We start from the raw sequence: 26,041 nt of genomic DNA, 5'->3' as shown, positions 1-26,041 counted from the left end.
AAAACTGAATGACCGTGGCCTAAAGATCCTAATGTGCACTGGCAGGGTTGGAGTTTGGAATGGTATGAATTTCCCAGGGTGTATGTGTTGATGACAGTTAACCTGCATTACCTGTATAGCAAGAGTGCCTGGATCCTCCCAAACAAGAATAATGACATGTCCTATCCTAGATCTGTATCTATGGGTGGAAGGTATTACGTAGAACAAGGAATCATTATTATTATTTGATTCTTGTTACAATCACCAGAGTAGCTGAACTACTCCCACAGCTGCATTAAATATCATGATTAAAATATGCAACCCTTTTGTTATTTCATCTTCTGCGAGAAAAGTGGACTGTCATATTTCAACAGACAATTTTAAGCATTTGTCAGTAAGTATGATGGAAAATACAGCTCATAAAATGTGCCTTGTTATTCCAGTTTTGCCTATATTCAGTAATGGAGCCAAGTATACAGACACCTAAAGTAACTCCAGACAAGACAGCTTGGGTCCTGGAGCTGTGCAGGTACCATGGAGCCAAATATGGACTAATCTGCCCTAAGAGTGGGGTGAATTAGTCTATGCAGAGCTCTGCCTTAACAAGTTACTTTAATATTTGGATTGAATAGGGTTAGAGGTGGCTTGGGTAGAGCTGATTCCAAGCACAAGCCAAGTAGGCAGATTTTCAAGGGCATTCACCACCAGGACACAAAAGCTGCTGAGATAAGAAACTTTCTTCCTAATTTTGCTGTGCCAGAACCCTGGGAAGGGAAGGAGAGAGAGGTGCAGGAGGAAGAGTTATTCCTGCTGGAGCTGCAGGAGCAACACTGGCCTCCCCTATTGCAGCTCCTTTACAGCCTGTGGCATTGCCAGGCTGCAGCCACTCTTCCTTCTGACCGGAGAACTTCAGGAGTGCCTACCTTGGTGAGCTGGTGTGAGCTGATGAGGGCAAGAACTCCCTTTCACAGCAGCCATGAGTGCAATGGGGCCTCATACAGCCTTGCAGAAAAGATGGGGAGATGAGTGATGGCAGTGGCTCTGAGAGGTTGCACCAGATGCTTGTCCAGACCTTGCTCTCCAGAATAAGTTTGCTGCAGAGGAGCTTCATGAGGTGGGATAAAATTTGGTCTTCTAGATATCCTGGATTCACCTTCTGGGGATAACAACTGAAGCATTGAACTCAGTTCAAATGTTGTAGCCAATGGTACTAAGTAGTGCTGCAGCACTTTGAGCAGACAGGAGTCTTCTTAGCACTAAAGGCTTTTTGTCCAGCCACATCACTGTGCTGTCAGCCTGCCAAGAGGTGATTAAAAAAAGAAAGAGCAGATCACTCACTGCCAGGATGGAAGAGGCTCCAGGCCAACTTGAGAGGAGAACAAGCTTTCCTCATGAACCAGGGCAAGGCCACTCCTGCACTAGGGGCTCCCCTGATTATCTCTGGCCACATTCTCCAGAAGCTAGCCCAAATCTCTGCCAATTCTTATTCCACTCCTTAGACTCATTGACACTGTCCCTGAAGCATGTTTCAGGTGCCCACTCCTCATCCATCAACAACTTCAGCCTCATCCGGGCTGCATGTGTGGCACGGATACAGCAAAAAAAGGTGCCACTTCTCTGGGATGAGGTGGCATCACAACGCCCAGGTTGCCAGCTCGCCCCAAAGAGGCCAGGGAGGAAATCCCTGGGAGGGAATCCCAGCACACCACAGTGGAGAAGGGGAAACTTTAGTTTCCCGTGGGGCAGGGAGCCCGCAGAGCGCGCAGGGGCTGCTGCAGAGGCAGCGCTGTGCGCGCCGCTCCACCCAAACAGGCAGCGGGGCTGCCTCCAAGCGCTCCGGACGGCCTTGCGGGCAGCTCCCGCTGGCAGGACGGCTCCGGCCAGGAGAGGGAGCCGTAGCTTCGCACACCCGGCCTTGCACCCCGCCTCCTCTAGCCGGACCCCGGCATCTGCGGGAGGGACAGCGCGGCCGCCTTCCCACAGCGCTCGCGGGCTCGGATCCCGCTTCCCCGGAGTGACCCGCCGGGGCGGCGGGACCCTCCCGGTGCGCGGCCGGGGCAGAGGGGCGAGAGGGGCGGACCGGGGCCGAAGGACGCGGAGCGGGGGCGACGAGAGGAGAAAGAAGAGGGAGGAGAGCGCGGCGCGCGGGCTACAACTGTGCGCTCCCCTCGTTCTCAGGTGAACCACACGGTGCGTGGGGATGGGCGGGGACCGCCCGTGTTCCTGTAGGCGTGGGCAGAGACAGAGGACCCGGCCCGCCCCGCCCCAGCCGTGAACTTCCCCGCACGCAAAGGGAAAGTTTGTGTCGGAGGAGGTGGTTTCCAGCCCCGGCGCGGGGTGCGCGGGTGGGGCGGGCGGTGGTGACGGCGGCCGCAGCAGCTCCCGCTCCTTGGCTGGCACGGGGGACAAAATAGAAAGAAGAGGAACCGTTCGGGAGAGCCCGAGGAGCAGTGCCCGGGGGGCCCGGGCAAGGACGGGTCGGCACGGTGAGAGCGAGAGTGCGGGGCCGGGGATGTGGGGAGCGGGCGCGGGGGCGGAGGGGCAGCGGGCGCGGCGGTCTCGGTGCCGCCGCGGGGCCGGGGTCCCCCGCGGACCCTCGGGGGACCCTTCGCCCTCCCTCGGGAAGGAGCCAGTCTGCGTGCGGGAGGTGAGACGAGCTGCGGAACCGCGGATTGTGTCTCCGAAGCTCCTGCAGCCGGGCTGGCTGTGCCCCCGGTCTCCGAAATACAGAGTGGTTTGCTTAAATTCGCTCCTTTGGACCAGGGAGCTCTAGATATTCTTGGCTAGCGCGCTGCATGCACTGACGAATACAACTTTAATTTTCATCCGTGTTGCAAATGCGGGAGCCTCTGATACCTGCTCCCTTCTGCTGTCAGACGGATCTCTGAAATGGAAGAGTGGAAGGGGTCAGGCTTAAGCTGCAGCAGGGAAATAAAGTGGAAGAGGCATGTCCAAGAAAACCGACTGGAAACGAGGAGATGCTGGCAGCAAGATGTCCTTTGCTGTGTATCTGCTGGGGACAGATGCCCCCTTACTAGAAGCATTTTTGGGGGGTTATCTGGAGGGAAACTGGATTGTGGGAATTATTTCCTGAAAAAGAAGCAGGGAGGAGAGGGGAAAGAGACTATCAGGGATTCACTGCTTCAGGTGTCCCTTTTCTGTGCCTATGTTTCTTCCCCCCCATTACTATAGCAGTGCTTATTCCTCAGCCTGGTCTGGTTTCTTGGGGTGTGTATAGTGCTTGGCACAACAGAATCTTGATCTTGAGGCCTTAGTATGTTACAGTAAACTAGATTATAAATACACTCTCACATCCACACTGTCTCTTTCCATCCTAACCTCTGCTTTGTGAATAGCTGATTATCATGCTTGGATAAAATTCTGGTTTGCTTTACAGATATTTTTTTCTTATAATATTATGGCTTTTGTTCCATTCATTCAGTTTTGTTGTCCTAAGAAAGGCTTTTTACTTCTGAATTTGAGAGATTGCAGCAAGCTCCTTATATATATTTTTTTTAAATTCCTCTTTTGTGATTAAAAAGTATTATTTTCCTGACACTCCATTTTTAACCGTGCCTCTTTTGGGTAAGAAGAACTTACACTTCCATACCTAGAAGGATTGCGGGGTATTATTTATTAACTGTACTGTAGAGAGTCCATATCTCATAACTTAGAGGGTCATTTATAACAGGTTGCTTTTGACAGCTCTGGAAGATTTACTTGCTGTCTTGTGTTCTTTGCAAGAAAGGCATCCCTTGTTTGCATGGAAAGCATCACTTCAGCCCAAGGGCTCTTTGGTGGGCAGGCTTGGTGCTGGAAGAGTCCTGCTTACTGTCTCCATTGCTTGCTTGTGGTGAGCAGGAGAGGGCAAGCAGAGAGAATTAAGCTCTAATACATAGATATTCTCCTTCCCTGGAAGGAGGTATGGTGCTATTGCTGTCACTGGGAATACTTTCTCTATAAGAGCAGTTAAGGATGCAGAATAATGAGGGACATCGAGAGTATGAGTATGAGCAGTTGGAACGGTGGAAGCATGCAGGGCACTGAAACAACTAGGAAACATTCAGCTGGGAAGGTGGGAGCTGCTGCATGGAGGTGAAGAGGGGGGCTGTGGGGTGAGAGGTTATGTTTCTAGTGCAATGCCTCTGTGCAAGGCAGAGGGCAGGTCTGCGCTCACACAGCCCTGTGACTTGCTTTCTATGTCTCTGGTTGTAGCTTGAGTTCAAAGTGTCTACATATTATGTAGAAATAGTGTTGCTTGGTAATGTCTGCCCATGCCTCCCCAGAGTCCAGAAGGTCCTCTGATTCCTCCAGAGTCAGGAAGGAAAGGTTGTGTCTGAATACCTGTAGGCTTTCTCCTTCCAGGCTCTGTGGCTCTGTGCAGGTATTCTGCATCTGAGCATTAGTGAATGTGCAGTAAGAATAAATACTGTGCTGGTCTGGATTCCAGCAGACTCATACCCTTGGTCATGTAGCGCTACCCTAAAGTGCCTGGCAGGTACACATTGGTAAGAGAGACTTCAGAGGGCAGGGAGAGTTGACATGACAGTAGGTTGGATGGTGCCTGGATACACAAAGGTATGGGAAATGCCTTATTGCTGGCCACAGTGATGTGATTTTAAGCTCTGAAATATGTATATAGGAAGAATGAGGCAGAGGGAGTTCGTCCCAGCTTTATTCCTTCAAGACCTGCATGAACCAGATGCTAACTCTATGGAGGAAGCATTATACTTCTTCAGAATAAGAAGTCAGAACTTGTGTTTTTATTCCTTCTCACTTATGTTTCAATTTCTGTGTTGGTTATTTTTGCAGGCACATGATTCATCTTCAATTCCCCATCTGTCCTGGGTCCCTGACTCTTGTCAAGTGTCCTCTCATTTCAGTAAGTCTCTTGACTTGCCAAAACTTGCCATGGAGGTAACCCCTGTGGCTGGTGTTGGGGGAGAGGAGGTGCACCAGCTTGGCTTTCAGAGGACAGGTTGCATTAGCCAGGTGGACAGTTAGGAAGATGATTTCAGCATGTGAGTGCACTCATTTTTTTTTTCATCATACAGTAACGGGGAATGCTTCGGGAATAAAAATAGATGTATAGAAAAGCCTATATAAGCTGAAATCTGTGAACATCGCCATGTTATCTGGGAACTGAAACATGTGCTACAGTGGAGCTTGGAATTCAGATATTGTCTCCTCTCCTCCTTCTTCCCCAGCCTTTCTCTTGACACAGCTCATGGATTACACTGCCCCTATAAGCAGAGCCAAGAGCTGTCTCCTCTGATGCAGCCAAACCGGTCTCATCTCTGTACCTGGTGCGTGAGAGCTGGTGCTCCTCTGGCTGTGCAAAGTGGGACAGATACAAGGGCAGAAGGAAGGCAAAGCTGGCTGTCAGGTTTGCCATGCTTGAGCTGACTCGCCGCTCCATATCAGTTCTGCACCCTGTATGTAGCTTGGGGGTCCATGTGCAGGTGGGTTTCTCCCCTTTCCAGTTTGTAACTGCTTTGTTCTGCTCTGCCTTCAGCAAAACGTGAAGCTGAGATTCAGTCGCTGCTAAACTGGAGCAAAACGGCTTCTCCTTTTGGGAGGTATTTTAGGATTTCTCCCCCCACCCCAATGCTTTTGCGAAACGGAAGGCTAATCTTCCATTTCTCAGCCACAGTGTTGGTATGTGTAGGGCTTTTGCACGCGACTGAGCCAGATGTACGCATGGTGAGAGTGTAGGAAGGAAACTGATTTGGGGAAATTACTTCAAATGGTGCCTATGCTCTTGGGAAATTTGATCTTGGGCAGTGTGTTTGCAGTGTTCAGCCTCAGTGTTCCCAATAAGACACATGCACAGAACATGCTACTCATAAATTCAGTCTTATTTGACAGAAAACAAAATACAGGAACATGAATGTGCAAATATATGTATTTTGTTACAGAGTTCCCTGAAAACAGTTGCTTGTAAAACAGGATTTCCACTACAAGTCAAGAATTGTATCTTTAGTCAGTCCTTTACTAATGTAACAACTCTGTTTCGTTAAATGGGGATATATCCCGAGGATTCCTCTGACACAGGTGTCCCTTGAGTCTGGATGATTATCCAATTTAAAGAAAACTACAGCAAGGATAATTGGCTAAAGATAGAAGTATCTAAGAGCAATAGGGAAAGAGAAGGAGAGAGTGTGAAAACTCACTTTCTCGTATAAAGTAATGGGAATTATTCTAGTCCTTAACTTTTGCAGTGAGTGGAGTCAAGGTCCCTGGTGTTTGGACCTTCTTGTTATCCTTCTTTCCCTCAACTCTCTTGCTTGTTATGTGTTTACTCCATATTTATATGAAAAAGTTACTTTGATTCTTATGGAGTCTTTTTACATTTACACATGTTAACAAAAAAGGACAGTTAACTTAAATGCTCACTTTGTGGCAGAGAGTAAGATATTGCCATGTATCCAGGCTGAATCAGTGAAGTGGAAGGTGGTTCCTTCTCCTGGGAACACCAGGGAGGTGCCAGAGGGCCATTATCTTGGAAATCCCATTCAGAGTAGGACCCTTGAGCTCTTCCCAGCTCTTGGTGTCCATGGAAGGAGAACTGTACTCCCATCCCTTATCTGTTAAGGGTATTGGGATCCCTGAGCTGGTGTGGCAGAGTTTCCAGTTGGTTCAGAAGCATTTGAGACTGCCCTTAAGCCCTCCTACTCTTTTTCTTTATTGCTAACAGCTTGCTTAGGGATGGCTGCTCAAGCTTTGCTATGTAACCCTTGCAGCTTTGGGTCTGGCCTTCATCTTCAGCCAGCATGGCCACAGATCAGAGTGTTGTCTGGGTGCAAGGGGGGAGCTCTGTGGTGCAGCCTGGCAGTACCATGGTAAGAGGCTGGTTGTGGGCTCCACATGCAGCTACGTGGACAGCTTTGTTGTGCAACTGAAAGGCAAAGACACACAACATGAATCATGCACTTACAGGAATTCTTAAAAGGTCTCTTCAGCTTTACTAATGCAAGGTGTTGTCAGAATTAGAAGAGGACTTAAAAAGAGGGGAAAAAAAAGTAAGTCTTAATACCTCTCTATGTGGAAAAGCTGCTGGGTTTGATTTTTTTTGGTTTTGTGTTTATTTGTTTTCATGATGGTTTTGCTTAATCCCTCCCGTGACTGAAATAAAAGCAACGTGGAGTATCTTGCCTCTGTTAAGCCTGATGTTGTCCATTTATAGGGATGTGAGATTTTTCAGATGTTCAGAGGATGATTCTTAGGTATTTGATAAACTTGTGTGTAAAGGCTTGCAAAACTGTGACCTAAATGTTTATCCTTAGTGCTGGCAGGATGCTGTGGAGCTGTTTAACTATATATTTATAACAATTAAGCTACTTGGCAAGAAAGACATGTTTTCTTCTCAGAGGAAATTTTTGCTTTTTTTTTCCTTTTTCTGTCTGTGATTTGTGATTATGGTTGCCTTTCTCTATCATTTTACCTTTTGTCTTAGATGTAAATAAAGAGCTAATTACAGTTAATCTCAGTGCAAAGCAATGAAATTTTAAAGAGTGAAAAATAACTCCCATCTGTTGGATTTGCAGTAATGTTTTGGGGTTTGCCTTTTACTTGGAAGGATGCCAAAACTTATCTTGCTCAATTTAAAGTTTTCTTTGCACTATTTAAACTGGATTTTTAATAATTTAGAAAACAAACAGAAATAGAAACAGCTTTTCAAATTACATTTGGCCATGTTCTTAATGTGGTCGTTGCTAAAATGTGAACAACTCTAACTGAAATGAGTTGAAATCCCACTAACCAATTCGATAGGAATATGATTAAGACATTCTGGAAAAGCATCTATTTTTCATAGTAGTATACTGCATTTCTGTGTTTCCCCTCTGCAGAGGCTCTATATGCCCAACTAACTAGCCTCAAAATTACTTGTTCCAAGGGAACTGTTCCTTAAGTAGTTACCATTTTAAGACAGACTCAGAACCCTAGTTTTGTATGATGGGTATGTGGTACACTTAGCCCCATCAACTCCACTGACTGTTGAGCTCAGGGAATTAATCTATACTTTGCACTCATATGTTATCTTTCATCTCAGCAGCTCTAAGCACTTTAGAGACATTAAGATGCACAGCTGTGGTATAAGGTGGGGAGAGGCTGTTAAAAATGTGGCTGTGGAAACAGAGGCACAGATTTCTGAAGCCTCTACTAATGCACTCAGTTCAGGGGACAGTGATTTATAAGTTCTCTAATGCTTGATTATCTGGGAAACACTACAGTTTTTCACGCACTGCTTTTGATGACTGATGCCTACATAGAGGTTTCATGTACATTAACCAGAAACTTGTATTTCTACCCTTAACTAGTAGACTGATTTAAAATCTCCAACCTTGGAGACTTACAGGATCATAGTAAATGGCAAAGAGTCCAAATTTTCATTTATTTTTTCTGAAGTTAGTGCTGTTGCAAAAAGTAAAACAATCTCACCTCCTTCCTACTGTAGTACCATCCAGGGCCCCACCTACATAAGATATTTAGCAATCTGTTGAGTCAAAGCACAGATAATTAGAAAATACTGATTTTGACAGTAAGAGCCATGCAAATTCACTGTAATACAAATAATTGGATTTGTTCTGTTTAGAAATAGCTACCTCCCCCTCTTCCTTCAAGCACAGGCACTTCCCAGCCCTTGTTTTTAAGAAGGGATCTCAGTAATGGGATGAGAGTGTATGTGTTGCTGCCCAGCTGGCAGTCTGTGAGGGTCTTAAGGCCACCCAACGTCTTTGAAAGTGCACAGATGTGCTGCAAGATCCCAAAAAGTGTTGCTCTAGTAAGTTGTGCTGGTTGCATTTGAGCCAGACAGGGATGATGTGTTAGGGTGACTGAAGGACATGACAAAACTCAGACTCCACTGGAATAACATCTCCATGGACTAGGTTTCCCCCATATCCATTCTCCTTAAAAAATAACTGCAGTCTCACTGCATTTTACCTTTCTCTGCCTTTCTTGTTCTCTCCCATGTTGCTATGTGGAATTTAGGGAGGCTGTTTAATTCTCTGTTCTTGGGAGGTTGCATACACATAGGCATCCTGACCTGAGGTCATGGAGAGCTGCAAATGCTTTTCCCCAGGCTTATTGTGTTTTCCTGTTCTCCAGTTGCAGAGGGAAGCAGCATCTTGCATTTCAGTGCTGCTGAATAGCCCTGGGTTGTGTCTGCCCAGGAAGGTAATGTTTTCCTCTTTGTAAGCTACTTTTTCCTTGCCTTGTCTGACAGGTGCAATGACTCTGTAGCTGTTGACATGAAGTGTCAGAGAGCAAGAGGGAAACTCAACCCAGCTTTCCAAAGATGCTCAGTGATGACTTCCTCTTGATGCAAAGAAGTGAACCAGCCCAGGTCTGGGATCAGTGCAGATTATAGAGTGTGAAACAATCCACTTCCTGGCATTGAAAGTGCTCAGAAATGAAAATTTTGGAGGCTTTTCAGATTTTTGGCCCTTTGCAGCAGGGTTTTAATCCACAGCAGTATTTCCTTGTGTTTCTGCTCCTTGTAGCCTTTGGAAATGTCAGCAGTGAATGTATTGCCTTTTGTTTGTCATTCAGCTGAAGAAATGAATTCATTGCCCTCATGAGATCAATCATATTCTCCCCAAATAATTAATATTGATGACAATCACTACATACTGCTGCCTGAAGCTTCATCTCAGGCTTCCCACTGTGTAGGTGCTGTGGGTCACAGAGCAGACTTTCTCAAAGGAGGCTCCAGGACTTAAAAATGAAGGGTGCTGTTGTTTGAAGTCTGAATTTTGAGCTGCGCTGATGGGGTCAGCACAGGCAGAGCCTAAGCAAGTTTCCTGTGATGGTGCACCTGAATATTTGCAGAATAAAATGTTAGAGACATGGGAAGCAAATGCAGTACACATCACAGGGGAAGGATTGTCTCATTCTATCTCTCTTTTCCTCCTTTTTTTCTGTATGTTCTCAGCTTTTTCTAGTCCCCTTTGCAGAATGCAGCTGTGGAGTGTCGACCAGGAAGGGGCAGTATGCAAAAGCAAGCTGCTCTGATAGTCACCAGGAGGACCAAGTGAGTGGGTTAAGAATGTGGAGGGCTGGAAGGACCTCTGGAGAACTGCTTGTAAGTGCAGTGCTGTCCTGGGGGAGGCCGGTAGCTCCTGGACTTTCTGTTTTTATATTGCTTTTAATTTTGCCATTGATTGATGTGTAAAGTACACTTAGAACAGCCCATCTGAGCTTCAGGACAGGGATAGAAGTATCTTGATGTCTTATTACTGTTTGCTTTTACTTATAAGGCTAAATGGGATTAAATTAACACAATTAATATAAGTACCAGGTGTGGAAATGCTGTGTGGCCCAAACTTGAAAAATTCATGTGACTTGCTTTTACCCTTGAATATGTTGCTCACCTCAGGATACCAAGAGTAACTTGAAATCCTTCTCATGCCACAGGGAGAGTTGGGTCTTCCCCACTGGTAGCAGCATGGGCAAACCTGCTTCAGTGCTGGAGACATTGCAGGCTGCCTGAGGAATTTGTGGCACTCTTGAAGTGAGAGACAGTGATGATGTGCTCTGGAGCATGGTGGTGCTTGGAGGATTTTTGCTTGCAGGTTCCCTCTCTGGAGGAACAAGAAGGGGAAGATGCTGACTGAATATAGAGCAGCCATTGTGAGAATCTGGTCTGCAAGCAATGAGGGCTGTAAGGGGAGGGAGGAGATGAAGTGATGGAGCAGGTATGTGTCTGGCAGCAAGGGCTTGAACTTAGGGTAAAGAAACTTTGAGCATTTTTTTGAGACTGAGACCCTACTGCTAGTGCTGAGCAGGGCTGGATGCAGCCCCTCGTGTGATGGTGGGCAGAGCACTGGCTGGGCCAGGCTGGGCTTCGGAGACATCTCTCCAGGGAAAGCTGCTCTGCGGTTTGAGAGTCACAGACTAGTCCTGTGAAAGGCAGGCAGCCCAGCCAATAGATCTGCTTGAATCTGCATTATAGGGTCTGAATTTAGAGACTTGGGGTTGCTGTTGTTCAATCTGTTGCACAATGTGGCGGTGCTGCTATGTTCACCAGGGCAGTAGAACAACCTCCTAGGGAGGGTAATGGAGCTTCTTTCATTGAAAAATGATAAAGGTCAGGAGGCAGCATATGTAAATTAAATGCTCATTGTCAGATATCTCCAGGTGCTCCATGAGAGCTAATTGGAATTTTTCAAGCAAGGGAGGAATCTCACACTAGATTCCTTAAGTCTTCTCAAGTCTTTGAGCCATGTTGATTGCAGATTTCTTTTTTTCTGTGCGAAGATTAGTTTGTCAGTTTATTTTGTGGTAATGCAATATGTGGGTATTTCTCAGAACTCCAAATATTACATTGCTGTCCAAAATAGAAGCATTGTGTCTGGCTTCATGGAAGATCTCAGCTCTCTTTGAAGCTCTGTTGGAAACTTTTCATTCCCTGGCTATTCAGACTTGAAAAATAGACTATCTTGGCTGGATATCTTTTGCTTGAGCACAGAAGTGCTCTTGTAGCTTAGTGTTTGAACTGCTTGGTGGCCAGCATAGATGCATTTGTAATCTGTGCTGTTTGATTTTATAGCTGTGGCTCTACCTGCCCCTTCTCAGCCCACTCCACAGATCTCTAGGTGGTAGTCCCAGCTGTTTATTTGTCCTGTCCAGGTGTGCAAATTTTGTAGAGATGACAGATTATTGAGCTAGTTTATTTTTGATGTATGAAATGCAGTGTGCTCTGCCTGCTGAATAGCTGTCAGAGTACAATCTGCGGCACCCTGGGTTCCAGCAGAGCAGTGTGCAAGATCTGTAGCATTTCTGCTTTGCCAAGTCCTGAGAGGACCCCAGGAGAACTGCAAAGGGAAACAAGGGATACTGAGTTTCTTCAGACATATTTTCAAGCCCCCCCACCTTCTTTCCACATGCCTAGATTGCACTTTTTCTTTTAGAGAGGAAGAAAAATAGCTTCTTTGTCTGAATTCTGATTATTAGTATTAAAGCTGTTGAGCCAAAAGGATGTCAGGAGAAGGTATCTAAATGCCAGTAGCAAATCACAAATTCCCTGCCTGGTAATCGCCTCCATGTCCCAAAACATTGGCACTGGCAGAGGCAAATCTTGCACTACTAAGGACGCTCCCAGAAATGACTCACTGAATGAAAATCTCTGCAGTTTTCCCTGAGTCTCTGAGCTTGAGGTGAGGCTGCTGCCTGCTCTACCCTAGGGAGCTCTTGGTGCTTTGGGAAGGGAAGCCTTTTTTCTACAGTTTGTGCTGCTGTTGAAGGAGAAATAGCTTGGGACCACCTCCCATGGTGACTCGAGTGGCACACTGCTGAGTTCGTTCCTCTGCATGTTGGGGATTTAGTGAACATTAATTATTAAAAACCCATCAGATGGCAGCCCTTGGCCTGGGCGTGCAGGCAGGAGGCTAGGGAGGGGCTGTGGTGGGTGACAGGCAAATGGAGCCACCTTGGATGCCTTGTCCCATGTCCTTGCCTGGCAACGAGCTGGCTGAGCCAGTGACTGAGAAGCCTGTTTCCAGGTTTTTTTTGATGTGTATGGTTTAGTCTTGGGTGTTTTTTTGCGCCCCTCTCTTCAGGGTACTCAGTAGACCTGAGTGTAAAGCTGTGTGTAAGCACTGTAACGTCCCAGTGCTGGGAGCCAGTTCTTCCGGGTTCTATGTGCCAGTGGCCAGCTCTGGCTAAGCAAGATGGGAGATGCTTTATGCTAGTGACAGGGGGCACCTCACACCAGGGCAACTTTCCATCTGACTCCCACTAGTTTAATTTTCCTCCCTTCCCTCCCCTCCAAAACCAGGTGTGTAATATCTGCTGTGATTCTAACTGGTGAAAAACTTTCAGGCTGCTCGAATTTGAATGTTTGCTTTGGTTCTGATGACATAAATTACTTTTAGAATAGAAACATTTCAAAATTAATTCCTTCCAGCCCATTCTGCTGTCAGGCATATGGTAGCCTGGTGAGTGCAGCTACCCTGGCAGAAGTGGGACTCTCGTGTTGATCTTGCAGGTCCCTGCACATCCCTTGGATGTGTCACCATTAGATGTGCTGATTGGGTCACACTATGACTCCTGTGAGATCCCTGATTGCCAGGCAGGCCTCAGCCCTAGTTGATTTCTGCTGAAATGTGCCTGGCTGCTAAGGAGCTGCTACCAAGATAAATTGGGCTCCCTGCCCTTAGGGGAGCTGTGAATGTTTTTCTGAGGACAGCACTGGGGGCCCTTTGGTCTGGTCAGTGTGCCTGTGTTTGAAGTGATGAGTGTGGCGTAGCATGCACTAGAGCAGGAAAAGTGCTCCGACCTGCTTATGGTGTTCATCATCAAACTGCTTCTTGATTCCTCCCTGTTCTGTTCCTGGAAGCTGTCTGGGACTCAAAATTGTAATGAATGTGTTTATTCTTCCTGCGAAGTAAAGGCTGGACTTCGTGTCTTTCTACCCACATGCCCAGAGATTTCAGTGTAACATTCCGTTCCTCTGGAGGACTGTCCATGGGACTGTCCAGCTTCCTGCAGGAGTGGCTCCCCTTTGGGCAGAGTAGAACCACTGACACCGTAGCAAAAGGCAGTGCCATGCAGTGCTCAAATGGCCTCCGAAGGAGAGGCAGAGTCAGAGGAACTGCACAAATCCCGGCTAAGCGGCACCAAGATGGTTTATGCTACAGTAATTCGCCCTTTTGTCTGACTTACTTCTGCATATACTGAAAAGCAAAAGTGTTTCCTGGAGGGCCAAAGGGCCTTTTCCCATTAGTGTTTTTGCTGTTACTTTTCTGCAACTGCCTCTGCAGGCTGCCCTTTGTCTGCCTCTTGGATTCTTTGAATTTACTTGAACTGTACATCTATTTTTCCCCATAAGAAAACCCTGCAAACTCATCAAGCAGCCTCCAAAGCTCTTGCGTGATGATGCAGGGACCCAGGGCTTGTGAGCATGTGGTAATGTGGGAGCAGAGGAGCTGTGTCTCTCTTGTGAGCACCAGCCTGGCTCTACAGCCCATCAGTCAACCTTCATCCTCAAGACCACATGGCATAGAAGCAAAGCATTCCCTAAGCTAGCCCACTCTGGATTTTGCTAGCCTTCTTGTGTCTGCATCCTATTTTTTTTGGCCAATCCTGTGCTTTAAATTGCTTTTGACTTCAGACAGAATTACAGAAAGAAAACAGTATGCAAAACCTGTTTTGGATGAAGTTATTTTTTCCCTCTTTCTGAAAGTGCTTTGTTTGAAATAACCTTTCAGCTGGAGCACTTAGTGGCAAGGTTTTGAAGGGTGCTTTTGTTCTGTGGGCTATAGTGTGACTTCTCAGTGAAAAGCAAAAATCCTGTCAGCTCTCCCTAACCTGTCAGCTCTCCCTACCCTATCAGCTCTCCCTAGATGCCTGTGGTTAGGTGGGACAAAGGCATTTTTCTTGGAAAATGCAGCATTGTTCTGTAGGATTGGTTCTGTGTTTTTGAGAGTAGGTATGAAGTAGTTACTTAGCGTACAGTTCTCTTTGTTAATTATTTGACATCTGTCTTGGGTTTTATAATTGTTTGGAAAGTGTGTAGGATTTATGGGGTCCATGCTGCTAAAGGCAGGAATGAATGATTCCTTGCTGAGGTCTATTTGGTAAAGATGTTTTATTAAAAGCTGTTGTATATGACAATATTCCTGTTTTTTTCCAACTTAAATGCCACTTGTGACCAGTATTAAATGAAAAAAACCAAACCTTTCCACCCTCTTTGTTGTTAAGAATGGGAGACAATTCCATGACTGTGTTTCCCCCAACCCCACTTTTCTTTGCTTCTCAGCAGACAAAAGGTGAAAGTTTGAAGAAGAAAGTGCTCAAGAGCAGAAAGGGAACAATTTCTGATTTGAAACAAAGTGAACATTTCAAGTAAATTTCTTAAAAAAATGCTAGCAGTGGCTGTGATGGATCATTTTCCCCAACCACTCTATGAATTATTATTATTGAAATGTTAATTTATGAAGCTATTAAGAACACCTCAGAGTATATTGGTCTCATGAGGAGTTCCTGAAGTGCTGAGAATGTATCAGAGCTCTCCAGCTGTCTTCTGTCTGCTCTGATTGCCTGCTTTCTGGCTGTGGTGTGATTTCTGAGCTGGTAAGCTCTTCTGCTCACTGATTTTATTCCTGGCTCCCTTTAGTGTTTGCTTTTATTTTTATTTGCTTTGGGTGGTTGCAGTTGGGTGAATCCCTCTGCTGCTGCCGGGGTTTGCAGTCCCTGGCCTCTGACTCCTTCAGCTGCAATGAGAAATGCTGGTGTTTCAACTCAGAGCTGCCAAATTGCACAAGAAGTTCATCAGCCGCCACTAGAATTGCATCATATACAGGCAAAATGACAACATGCTTTCTGATGTCATGAAAAAAAGAAGTGGGTTGCTGGAATAGGTTGAGAAAACTCTTCCATTCCTGGCAAGACCAGGATGGTTTGTAATCTTGTGGTGTCAGGTTCTTAAGGGCACTGCAAAACTCACCCCCTCTCTCTGTGTTGCAGTGCTCTTCTACTGTGTGACCACAGGACTGCTGTGGGGAGACTTTTCTATTTGGGGTAGATCACAGATTTGGGGCTATTTAAAGCAAAACTTTCCGGAGCTAGCAGCACAAGTACACGGAACCTGTCCCTACATTGTGTTAGTACAAACCATTAGATCCTGTAGCTTTGGTTTTGGGGAATTTTTTTTTTATTTTTTTGGTGGTGTTTTTGGTTTTGTGGGGTGTTTTTGTTTTTTTGAGTAGTCATATGCCGCAGGAATGGGGCTGGACTGCAGAAGCTCTCCTGTCCTACTGTCTCCTTTATCTTCTTCATTGAGTGTGTGAGCTCTCCATTTATTTACCTAAGGAAGAGAGTCCTCTTCTTTTATCTCAGCTGGCAAGTGCTGGCCTGGTCAGGGCATTCAGGAGGTTGTGATGGCTCCAGTTGACCAGCCCTTGACTCTGTGCACGAACCTGCCACAACCCCTTGCGTTTTGTACAGTGTGAGAGCAGCCATGGCTGTGGTCAACTGCATCCCTTTTTCATAATGGAGAAATTGCTGTAATCTGACAGGCTCTGTGTCCATCTGTCTCCACTTATAAGATCTCTGGAAAGCCTGGAATGAGCCAGAAGTAAATCACTCTGTGTGAGGCTTCTGATTTTATAGCTGGGTAGAGCAAGAAACAAGGATTTTCCTGCTAGCAGGCAGACCATGGAAATCTTGGATACCTTGCTCATGGGAACAGAGACTTGGTGGCTCTTTGAGACTGTTGAAAGGAGCATGTTCCTGTGAGCATAGCTAATGGATGTAAATACTAGCTTGCTGCAGAGTTCATGTATCACTGAGTGAAATGTAGTAGTTTATTTTGGCCTCGGGCCACATAAATGGCCTTGCTCTATACAAGATAAACTCATCCAAAGTCCGTAGTTGTTCCTGCTTGCTTCAAAGCTGAATTCAGTCTAATTTGTGCAAAATGCAGGAGTGAATCACTGGAAAATAAGGGTGAGTTAGGACACACCGTGCATTTAGCTAATGACAAATGGAGAGGGAACCATGAGGGATGTTTATTTTAGGAATGATACCCTGCTGCTCTTTATACCCCCTCTCTTCAAGCATCTAAATTACCAAAAGTTCCTAAATTCCTACTAGAAGTGCAGCATGTTGGTTCTCTCTGTCCAATCTGATGGCAGAAAGATGTTTTATCTTTCTTCAACATTTCTGGGAGGTGGGAGTACTTAATGTTGTTTCTTCCCTATGGGGTCTTCTTAAGTAACATTGGGAGCTGGTTGTAGGTTGCAGTAGAGAAGGGTTTGATTAGCACCTGGCATATCAGTTTGGAGGAAGGCAGTTGTGGATGACCAGCCCTCTCAATGGGACTCCGGGGAAGAAAATTCACTTCCTTCCCTGGTTTTTGCCCATTTGAAAGCCTGATAGCTTTGGAGGCAATCTGCAGCCCTTTGCATGGACTGTGCAGGGAACAGCAAGCTTGCTCCGGATTTCCTTTGTCTCTTTGAGATGAGCCCAGCAGAGAGAAAGCATCGCACAAAGGTGTTTCAGATGTAAGCATTGAAAAGGAAGGATTCAATATCCGCTGCTGGGTTTTCAGAAGTACAGTTCACGTGTCCCATTCTTGTTAATCTCTGAAATCTGTGCAATCTTAGGTGCTCTCTGCTTATGCTTAAAGCCCTTCTGTGTACAGGTGGACAGGTTTATGAGGGACATGTTTAAGGGATCTCTGTAGCTTTCCCCACACTTTTAACCTACCTTGATGGAGCAGGTTTCCCTGTTATCTCCAGAGCACACTCCTGACAGTATCACCACTCTCATTACTGCATCTGCCCAGCGGAGCTGAGATGCTTTGATGAAGTTCAGCCTTTTAACCATCTCTTCTCCCTCCGTGATCTGAGAGCACCCAGGAATATCAAATGTGACCTTCACCCCATTAATACGAGCATCTAGTAGATGTCAGTTTTCATGACTACCAACTTGTAAGTTGCATCTTGAAAAAAACTAGAAACAGAGGGAAATTTAATTCCAGTGAGTGAGCAGCTCTGAGAGCTGAATGCCAGATACTGGGGCGGTCAGCCAGTGCAACTCTGGCAATGTACATTTATCTCAAATTACAGGAAATTGTGCTCTGTAGCAGGAATGGAAAAGTCTGGGATTGTTTTTTGCTTATCTGAGCTGCTTAGAAAGTATAAGCCTTTGTTCAGATAATTTCTGAAAAGCTTACAAAACTGATGCTTGTTTACTCCTGCGAGGTGGCTGTTCCAAGGAGGGTCTGACTGGAAAGAGCTGGCAAGGCTTTGTCTTCCTCCCACTGCCTGTAGGAACAGAGTGAAGCAGTCGGGACTCTGGCAACTGGCCTCTTTGCAGGTCACCAGCAGCAGCCCTTGCCAATTTGGACTGCACCGATGTGATTGTCCTGTTGAACTGTCAAACCCATATTCAGTGCAATTGTGCTGCAGCTGCTGCTCACTGCTGCAAATGCTTTCTACACTTGTTCTTGGAAATGAGCAGAATGAGGTCTTGGCAAAGGATCTCGTTGTTTTGGGAGTCAAAGGTTGGGATTTCTAGCCTGCAAGCATCTATTTTGTTCCTTGTGCTCCCGGATATAGACTGTTTCAGTGTCTTAAGTCAGTGAGCTGGGCTGTCCGCTTCAGAGCCATCACTTCCTAGGCTTGGAAAGCTGCCTGCAGGCAGAGCAATGCTGCCACGCAGATAATATTCTTAAGGAATCTTAATGAAATAAAAAAAAATATACCAGAATTAAAGGATCACTGGGTGGATGGAGGGATTAACACATACACTCAGAGTTAAAAAATTGCCTGCAGTGATGAAACAGTGTCAAATAACCAGAAACTCTGTGTGTTTTATCTCACAGGATGAAGATGGTCAGTGTCCTGCTGGTTACACTCTGGCTGTCCATGGTCACCCTTGGCAGAGGCTCGGGTAAGGACACGGCATGCAGTGGGTCTGCACGCTTATTGTGGGAAGATCTGGTCTGAGGCCAGAGAAGAAAACTGTCTGCAGCGAGTTTTAAGCGTTTACAGTATTTCTGGATTAAATGGCTGTGTGTAAAATACTTCAGCAGAGTATTGAACGCAGTGTTATTTATGTGGGGGTATTGTACAATGCTCAGGTATAGAGGCTACGAGCATTGTGTAAATGGGTTCATTAAAAGATAGCAGTAAGCACCACCTCAACCTCTTCTCTGGAGAACCAGGGTTTGGCATGTGGTGGTAACTTGTTGCTGAGTGCAGGCAGGACCTGGGATTGAACCTGAACTCTGCTATTCCTGGTTAGATCCGGAGGGGCTTGAGATTTGGCTCTCCAATTCTGACTCATTCCTCAGCAATGCAAGGAGAGAGGGGAACTACTAGAGTAAGAGGAGCTCTGATACCCATCTCTCTGAGTCACTTTCCTGACAGGAAGTATGTTGTCATGCTCACAGCTCCTCTGGCACATGTTCAGCCCAGCTCTTGTGAAGAGGCAGATTGTGCATGTCTCGTCTCTGGACTTCCTCTTTGGGGGTGGAAGGAGACAGCATGATTTACAGGAGATGAGTGGAAAGGGGGAGAGAGGGAAGAACAGGCAGTGGTTTTATGGGGGGAAATGTTCAGAAATAAGGGCTGTGCAGGGGATTGACAAGTCCCCCCATGAACTTTTGTCCCTCAGCAGCGCTGGCAAACAAGTGTTATAATACCCTAAGCAGATGAACAGCTTTTGTGTCACTCCCTCTTGGACAACACTGAATTATCAAGGCCTCAGCAAGGTTCATCTCAGTGCAGTGTTCATTGCAGAGGCTGGGAGGTTTTTCTCCCTCTTTGGGCTGCCCAAGGGCTGCAGGCATCCAAAGTAGGCTTTGGTCTTCAGTAGATCCCACCCTGGCTGACAAGGGCTGAGTGGAAGGGGTGAGCAATGGGGAAACAGCAAAGAAGAACATGTGCCCTGGGTCTCCTCTGCTAAGTCCCAGATAGCACGACTGCCAGGGGAAGGAGGGATGCAGTGACATGGATCTTTGCTGCTCACTGGGAAAATCCGTGCTTTGTATGTGATTCTGGACATGCTGTTCTGCTCTCCACCAACGCAATATCCTCCTCCTGCTGAGGCAGCATTACGACACCTCATGTGCAGTCATCCTAGACTTTTTCAGAAATAGGAAGTACGTGCAATTGAATTAGGATTGCCCATGAAATGTTAGAGCTACTCTAAAAGCTGATACAGTCAACTGTGAGCTGTGAAATGACCATCCTGGCATTTGGGTCACAGAGGCTCATGCCAGTTTATCTGGCAGAACCGGAACCCTCCGTGCATTTCTGCAGTGTACTTAATATTTTTTTAAATATTCCTCCTTCAGCAGAGGTTTTCTGTACAGGGTGGTCAGTGCCCTTGTAGAGTGCTGCAAGAACATGAGTGTCAAAGGGTGCTTCATGAGACATGTGATCAGTTAAAATACATTTCTCCTGCAAATCCACTGCAGGGTATGCATTTAATTTTCTGGAGATCTGTGGGTGTCAGACACACTCTTCAGTTCAGAGTGTCCTTTTTGTGCCATGGACATCATAAACCAGTTTGGGCTGTCAAAATGTCTTTTGTTATTTATGATGGGCTTAGATGGCTGTTTGTACTTGGATGGAGGGGCAGCCATCTGTGCAGCCCTCTGTTACACTGTGGGATTTCCTGGGGCTCGCACCAAAAGGTGACTGGAGCTTGCTTCACCCTTGCAAAATCATAAATATAGAGCAGTATGGGAGACCAGACTTGCTCTGATAATGTTATAGCATCTGGGTTTGCTTTTTCTTCCAGGAGCAAGAAGTGTAGGTGCAGGGAGCAGGGCTGAGGTTATCTGGGGTGAATGCAGAAGGGCTGTGCACAGTGTACAGCTGCCCTGGTAGTTGCCTAATGCCAAGCAAACCCATGAAGATGAGTAGCTCTCAATGAGGAATCTGGCTCCTGGGATACTTAGCATGTGTAACTTGGTAAGGGTTTGTCATTTCATCCGAGTCTTTTTCTGTGCTTTGACTATTAAGTCATATAATGCTGTACTATTGGGACCAGCTCTCTCCCCAACTCAGGCTGGACTGAGGGAGGCTGGAGGCAAGGACAGGAATCCTGCCATGGTTTGCTGCCACTTTTCCTGCTTCTGCCATCCTTCCTGGTAGAGCAGTGTGGTCAGCAACACTGACCAGGGACTGCCCAAGACAGGGGTATGGGTTCTACTGAGTCCCAAGCTCTGTGAGCTTATGGAGGAGATGAGGAGCCAACATTTGCTAAATTTCAGCTATAAAATACCAGCACTGCTCCAGCTATGATGCAAATGGCCTTTCCATCCAGTTCAGCCAGCACGGCTGACAGTCTGCCTGGCAATGTGTCAGAGAGCTTCAGTGTTTTGCTTTACTCTGCTTCTTACTGGAGAGACAAATCCACAAACTTTATTTCCACACACCCCCCCATCCCCCCTCTCCAGATTTTGCCTACAGCACTGTGGCTCTAAACATCTGTTCTTTAGGCTCTGCTGTTTCTGCTGCATATAGAGACTGGTGCTGAAACAAAATCTCTTGCTGGAAGGAAAGTGAAAAATGTCCAAGGAAAGAAATGTGATCTGAGTAGTGTAGAGTAAAAGATGTGGAGTCTGAAACTGAATTGATGCCTGAGTCTTCTATTCACTCATACTTTACACAAAGGTAAATATTTTCTAGTCTCGAGAGTATACATTATCTGCAGTGCATGGGTTTGAATTCCTTACTCATGACCTTTGGGACAGTGTTTGCAATGGTATTTTGGGTCTTCTGCTTTCATTGCCTAGTGGAGCCATCCTTAAGAAGGAAATAAGGCTCTGCATTTGTGTTGTAGGATGCTTAATGAACCTGATGTTCTCATATCCAGAGAAGAATAGTGAAACCCAATGGACCCAGTTTTGATCTTAAAGTGGTATCTTTGGCACTACTGAAGTCATACAAATATACAATGGCTTAAAAGAGATGAAAAAAAGTCGGACAAAGAACATAACAACCAGTATGAATACAGAACAATGTTATCTGTTTGTTTCTGAAAAAAGCTGGCCAATGTTAGATAACAGCTTATTTAGAAGATGTAGCTGTAGTTGTGCTCTTTGTTCCATTTTTCTCTCTCTTTGAAGCAGTCTGCTATCTTGCTTTTTTCCATGAAGTCTCAGCGTTTTCAGGTTGAGGGCTGAGGAGAGGATAGTGGTTAGGAATATTGTCTTAAGGAATTGCAAAAGCAAAAGAATATTGCTGCCATGAGAGAAGAAGCAGCCTCATGCTGATTATCCGAAGGACGTGTATGTAGTATGAGCATCTACCTGCTGTGCATGAATAGTCCTTTGGTGGGAGAATTCATGTTTGCATAGGAATGCCTCTGATAGTTCCCTTGGGGAGCTATTCAAACAGGCTATGTGGCAGGATGAGTCCAAGACTGGGCCCAGCTTCTACCCAGAATGATACGCCAGCATGGCAGGCAGTGACTGTAAGGCAGCCAGGAGCTTCTGTCCTGGGAGCTTTATTTCAGGCTTTGCTGTTATTTGCTGGATTGTGAGCATGTCTTTTATACACCCCCACATCAGAAGCTTTTGGGCACTGGTCTTGTCCACTCTGAAGCTGGCACCAAGGTGCCAGATGTCACCAGTGCTTCTGGATTCAGGTGGTGGCTGGAGCAGGGAAGTTCTGAATGCAGCAAGAAAGAAAGAGAGGTCTGGCTCCAGAGGTCAGAGACGTCTGTCCCAAGGGCCGATCTGTGCTGCATGTCTCTGTCACACTTAGCAGAGAGGCAGAGCAGTTGCTGATAGCCAGGGGAAATTTGCAGATTAATAAATTACTGTCTGTAAAACACTTTGAAGATGGAAAACCCTATGCAGCTCCTCAGGATTATTACTATATAGCTCTTATTCTACTGATGGAGTTCCAGTGGCCTTATTTTCCTTATGATTTGTGACAGCCTCAGAAGCTGAGAAGCTTATTTTGGTGTGTAAAGTCAAAAGAAAAATAGATTAAACTGCATTATTGTTTTCTAAAGAGACTAAATCCCTCCCCCATCATCTTCTCTTGGGATTTCCTGACTTCTTCCTACTCTTCCAATCTCAGCTTCTTGATGTCCTAATTTAGGACGTGATTTTATAACCGTCCATACCCATCTGTGAGTTACTGTGGTTGTAGAAGTTTAAGAGACTTGGGGGCATGAAGTTATTCAACGCTGAGGGTGTTGAAAGGTGCATAGCCCTGAAGTGGAAGAAGATAAAACCTGCAGAGCAGAGCTGACCTGGGTGCAGACGTGTAAGTGTAGCCGCCAGCCTCCCTCTGCACCAGCCAGAGTCCTTCCCACAGAGGAGATAAGACCTCCTGTCTGCTTCTTGTCAGCTGAGGAAATAGGTTGTGAGGGGTGAGTTTTTTTGCAGACGTCAACATGATGTGACCTATCTGCATTGAAGTGCAAAAATGTGTGGGGGAAGGCAGCCCTTTCTGGATGTGTTGCTGATGTGGTATTGAACAGCCACTTTTGCTTCTCTGTGTGTATCAAATAGGGCATCAGTGGACAGCCCCTACCCCCTCCTGCAGCTGCATACGTACAGTTGCATGCTCAGTTTCATGCATTTTATTGCACACAAGTGACTGCTGGGCTTGGAGACCCTTACAGTGCATTCTATTGCCTGCTGCGGTTTTCGAGTTTCCATTCTTGTCTGAGGACAACTGCTGCAGCACCTTTGTAATGCAGACATCCCTGTGGATGAACAGTGGAGAATCGTTGACTGTATTTTAAAGCAGGCAACAGAGCACCTGACTAAATGCAATAACCAGGCTGCATGGGTTTAGCTAAGCAAGCCTGTTGGCAAAGGCAGGAGTTTAGCCTGGACCTTGTCAGGTCCCAGCTCAGTGTCCCTGGCACACAGAAGAGCCCCTGCCAGCCTGAGCACAGCTCAGTGGTGATGCTAATCAGGTAAACCACCTTTTCATGCTGCCTCTCCTACAGATGTTTTTGCAATGGGGTGTTCTGTTTCCTGTATTTCTCCTCCTCCCATGCAGCTCTTCTTTGCTTCATGCAACAATTTTCTCAATGAAGGGAGATGGAAAGTAGCTATTTGCTCCTGTTATCCTTCAGGGAAATAGTTCATACCCCTACCTTTATCGTTTTGATCTCAAATTTAAAGAAAACCTCCAGGAAAATATATCAAGCTTGCTAGAGAAATCTGAATTTTTTTTTTTGGCCCAGTTACTGAAGGTAACCAAAATACTCTGTGCCACATACAGTAAACAGCTTTATGAACAGATAGAGAGTGAAGGCATAAAGCTTACTGTGGAGGAGTTTTAAAAGACACAAATAACTACCCCATGTTACAGGCTGAGCTGAGATAAGGCAATTCAGAATCAGAAGCTCTAGGCTCAATTACAGCTTTTTGGTTGTCATGCCTTGGCTTCTTCCTCTGAAGTCAACAGAAGTTTATGCAGTCAGTTTGTTTTTCATGAATTTGGTAGAGAGACAGTCTGGCACACCTGTTTAAACTAGACTTTCAGGATCTGAAGTTAATCAGCCACAATGTACAAGTGCTTTTCAAAACGTTGAGCCATTCTGCAACAGAAAGTACTTTTCCTTCTCCCTTTCTCAGCTGTCCTGCCTATTCAAATGATAGAAGCACTTGGGTAGGGAGAGAGAGACTCCATTCTTTTGTGCAGCATCCAGAGGAGCTGCTTTCATGGGGTCATCACAGCTCAGTGGCAACACAGGGTGAATATGGTGAGACTTGGGAGAAGTGCAAAACCATGTCGCCAGTGCCATCACAGCAGAACTGCATGGATGGGGCTGGGCTATGGTAGGAGGTTTGTGACAGGACCACTTCCACTTGCTCTGCTGGAGAAGCAGTGGGAGAAAGGCAGTGAGGTTATGACAAGCCCTTTTTGATGTGTTTCCATTGGAAGTCAGATTTTAAATTTCTGCAGAGTTTGTGCAGCTTCTGGGCTGAGCTTCCAAGGCAGCTACAACCTCAAGGCACTTGAGCTATGACCAGATTTTAGGCATTTTCTAACCACTGTCACTACTGCAGAAATAGTGGGAGAAAGTGGTGAGAGCTAGCTCATCTTGGCTAGGTGTAACCTAGTTTTGTGTCATTCACACCAATTTCAGTGTGTTTGGGTCTGTGCCTCTTCTTCCTGTTAAGGGCAGATCTCATTTGTTTTGTTCCATGCTTCTCTCCCTCCACTGTATTTGATTGTCAGGTGGGATACAGACTGCATGGGGAATGCTGCCCTGCTCAGCTGCTGAGCAGAGAACACAGCCAGGGAGCATGGCATGGTCTTGTGCAGGGTGGATGTATGAAACAATAACTGCAGTGGAAGCGGAGGTGCTTCTGGCACTGGCATAAATGGAAGGTGCACCCACGCGTGGTGCTGGCCCCAGCTGCTACCTCCTGTGCTCACAGCACAGCTCCTCCATTCAATCTGGCTTTCTTTCCTTCCTTCTCACTGGCTGAGCTTGAAAGATGGTGGTGAGAAAACTTTTTTTTAAGACAATAATGATTAATTCTTGCTTAATTGCTTTGCGTGATCAGCTGCTTTTGCCTTACTGACGCTGATTTGTGCATCAAGCAACCACTGGCCTTGCTGTGCTCCCTGGGTGGAGGCTGACTCATACCATCTTTGCTTTAAGATAATGCAGCAGTGGCAGATGGAAAAAGTTGGAAGCTGTTGAGATATGGCCTGGCAGTGTGGGCTTGCAGCCCAAAAAGCCAACTGGGCCCTGGGTTACATCAGAAGCAGCATGGCCAGAAGGTCAAGGGAGGTAGTTCTGCCCCTCTACTCTGCTTTTGGGGGACCCCACCTGCAGTGCTGTGTCCAGCTCTAGGGTCCCCAGCCTAAGAAGGACATGAACCTGTTGGAGCAAATCCAGAGGAAGGCATGAAGATGACCAGAGAGCTGGAGCACCCCTCCTATGAAGACAGGCTGAGAGAGTTGACGCTGTTCAGCCTGGAGAAGAAAAGGCTCTGAGGAGACCATAGAGTCCCTTCCAGTACATAAAGGGGCTACAAGAAAGCTGGAGAGGGACTTTTCACAGGGCCTTGTAGTGATAGGATAACGGAGAGTGGCCATTAGCTGAAGGAGGGTAGGTTTAGATTAGATAGTACGAAGAAGTTCTTTGCTGTAAGGGTGGTGAGGCACTGGAACAGGATGCCCAGAAAAGCTGTGGATGCCCCATCCTTGGAAATGTTCAAGGCCAGGTAGGATGGGGCTTTGAGCAACCTAGTTGAGTGGGAGGTGTCCCTGCCAGTGGCAGAGGGTTTGGAACTGCATGATTTTCAGGTCTCTTCAAACCCAAACCATTCTGTGATAGTGCAGCCCCATCTGATGCAGCTGAAGTTGTGTGGGGAACGGGGTTCATTCACTGAGTCATTCAGTTGGCAGCACTGATGGCTTCATGTCCTGCTGCCACTGCACAGTCCCAGTCTGCATGCAAGGCAGGCCCCCTCCCAAAACTAGAGATGGTTATGAAGGGCACATCAATTTGGCAAATGACAGGATAATTTGTGCCAGCATAATAGATGGCCTTTCCTCAGGATGGCTCTTTACTATTTCTTCATAGAAATGTTAACTAGCAGAAGCCTTTG

At 46.3% G+C, this 26,041-nt stretch overlaps 1 protein-coding gene across 4 annotated transcripts in view; it reads left to right on the top strand.

The window, feature by feature from the left end:
• The first annotated feature begins 1,947 nt into the window (after nucleotides 1-1,947).
• Nucleotides 1,948-26,041, top strand: part of IL1RAP (interleukin 1 receptor accessory protein) — a 49,295-nt gene continuing 25,201 nt past the window's right edge. Inside the window, exons 1-2 of one of the 4 annotated variants that reach the window (XM_071566159.1) lie at nucleotides 1,948-2,157; nucleotides 18,314-18,381. In XM_071566159.1, the coding sequence (XP_071422260.1) occupies nucleotides 18,315-18,381 (67 nt within the window). In that variant the 5' untranslated portion in view covers nucleotides 1,948-2,157; nucleotide 18,314. Of the gene's footprint in view, nucleotides 2,158-2,258; nucleotides 2,466-4,914; nucleotides 5,001-18,313; nucleotides 18,382-26,041 lie in introns of those variants that run through there. The other 3 variants (XM_071566158.1, XM_071566157.1, XM_071566160.1) reach the window with 3 other exon arrangements.

Source organism: Pithys albifrons, chromosome 11 (genome assembly GCF_047495875.1).
Source record: "Pithys albifrons albifrons isolate INPA30051 chromosome 11, PitAlb_v1, whole genome shotgun sequence".
Classification (NCBI taxonomy): domain Eukaryota; kingdom Metazoa; phylum Chordata; class Aves; order Passeriformes; family Thamnophilidae; genus Pithys; species Pithys albifrons.
This window is presented reverse-complemented; position numbering and strand designations above follow the sequence as displayed.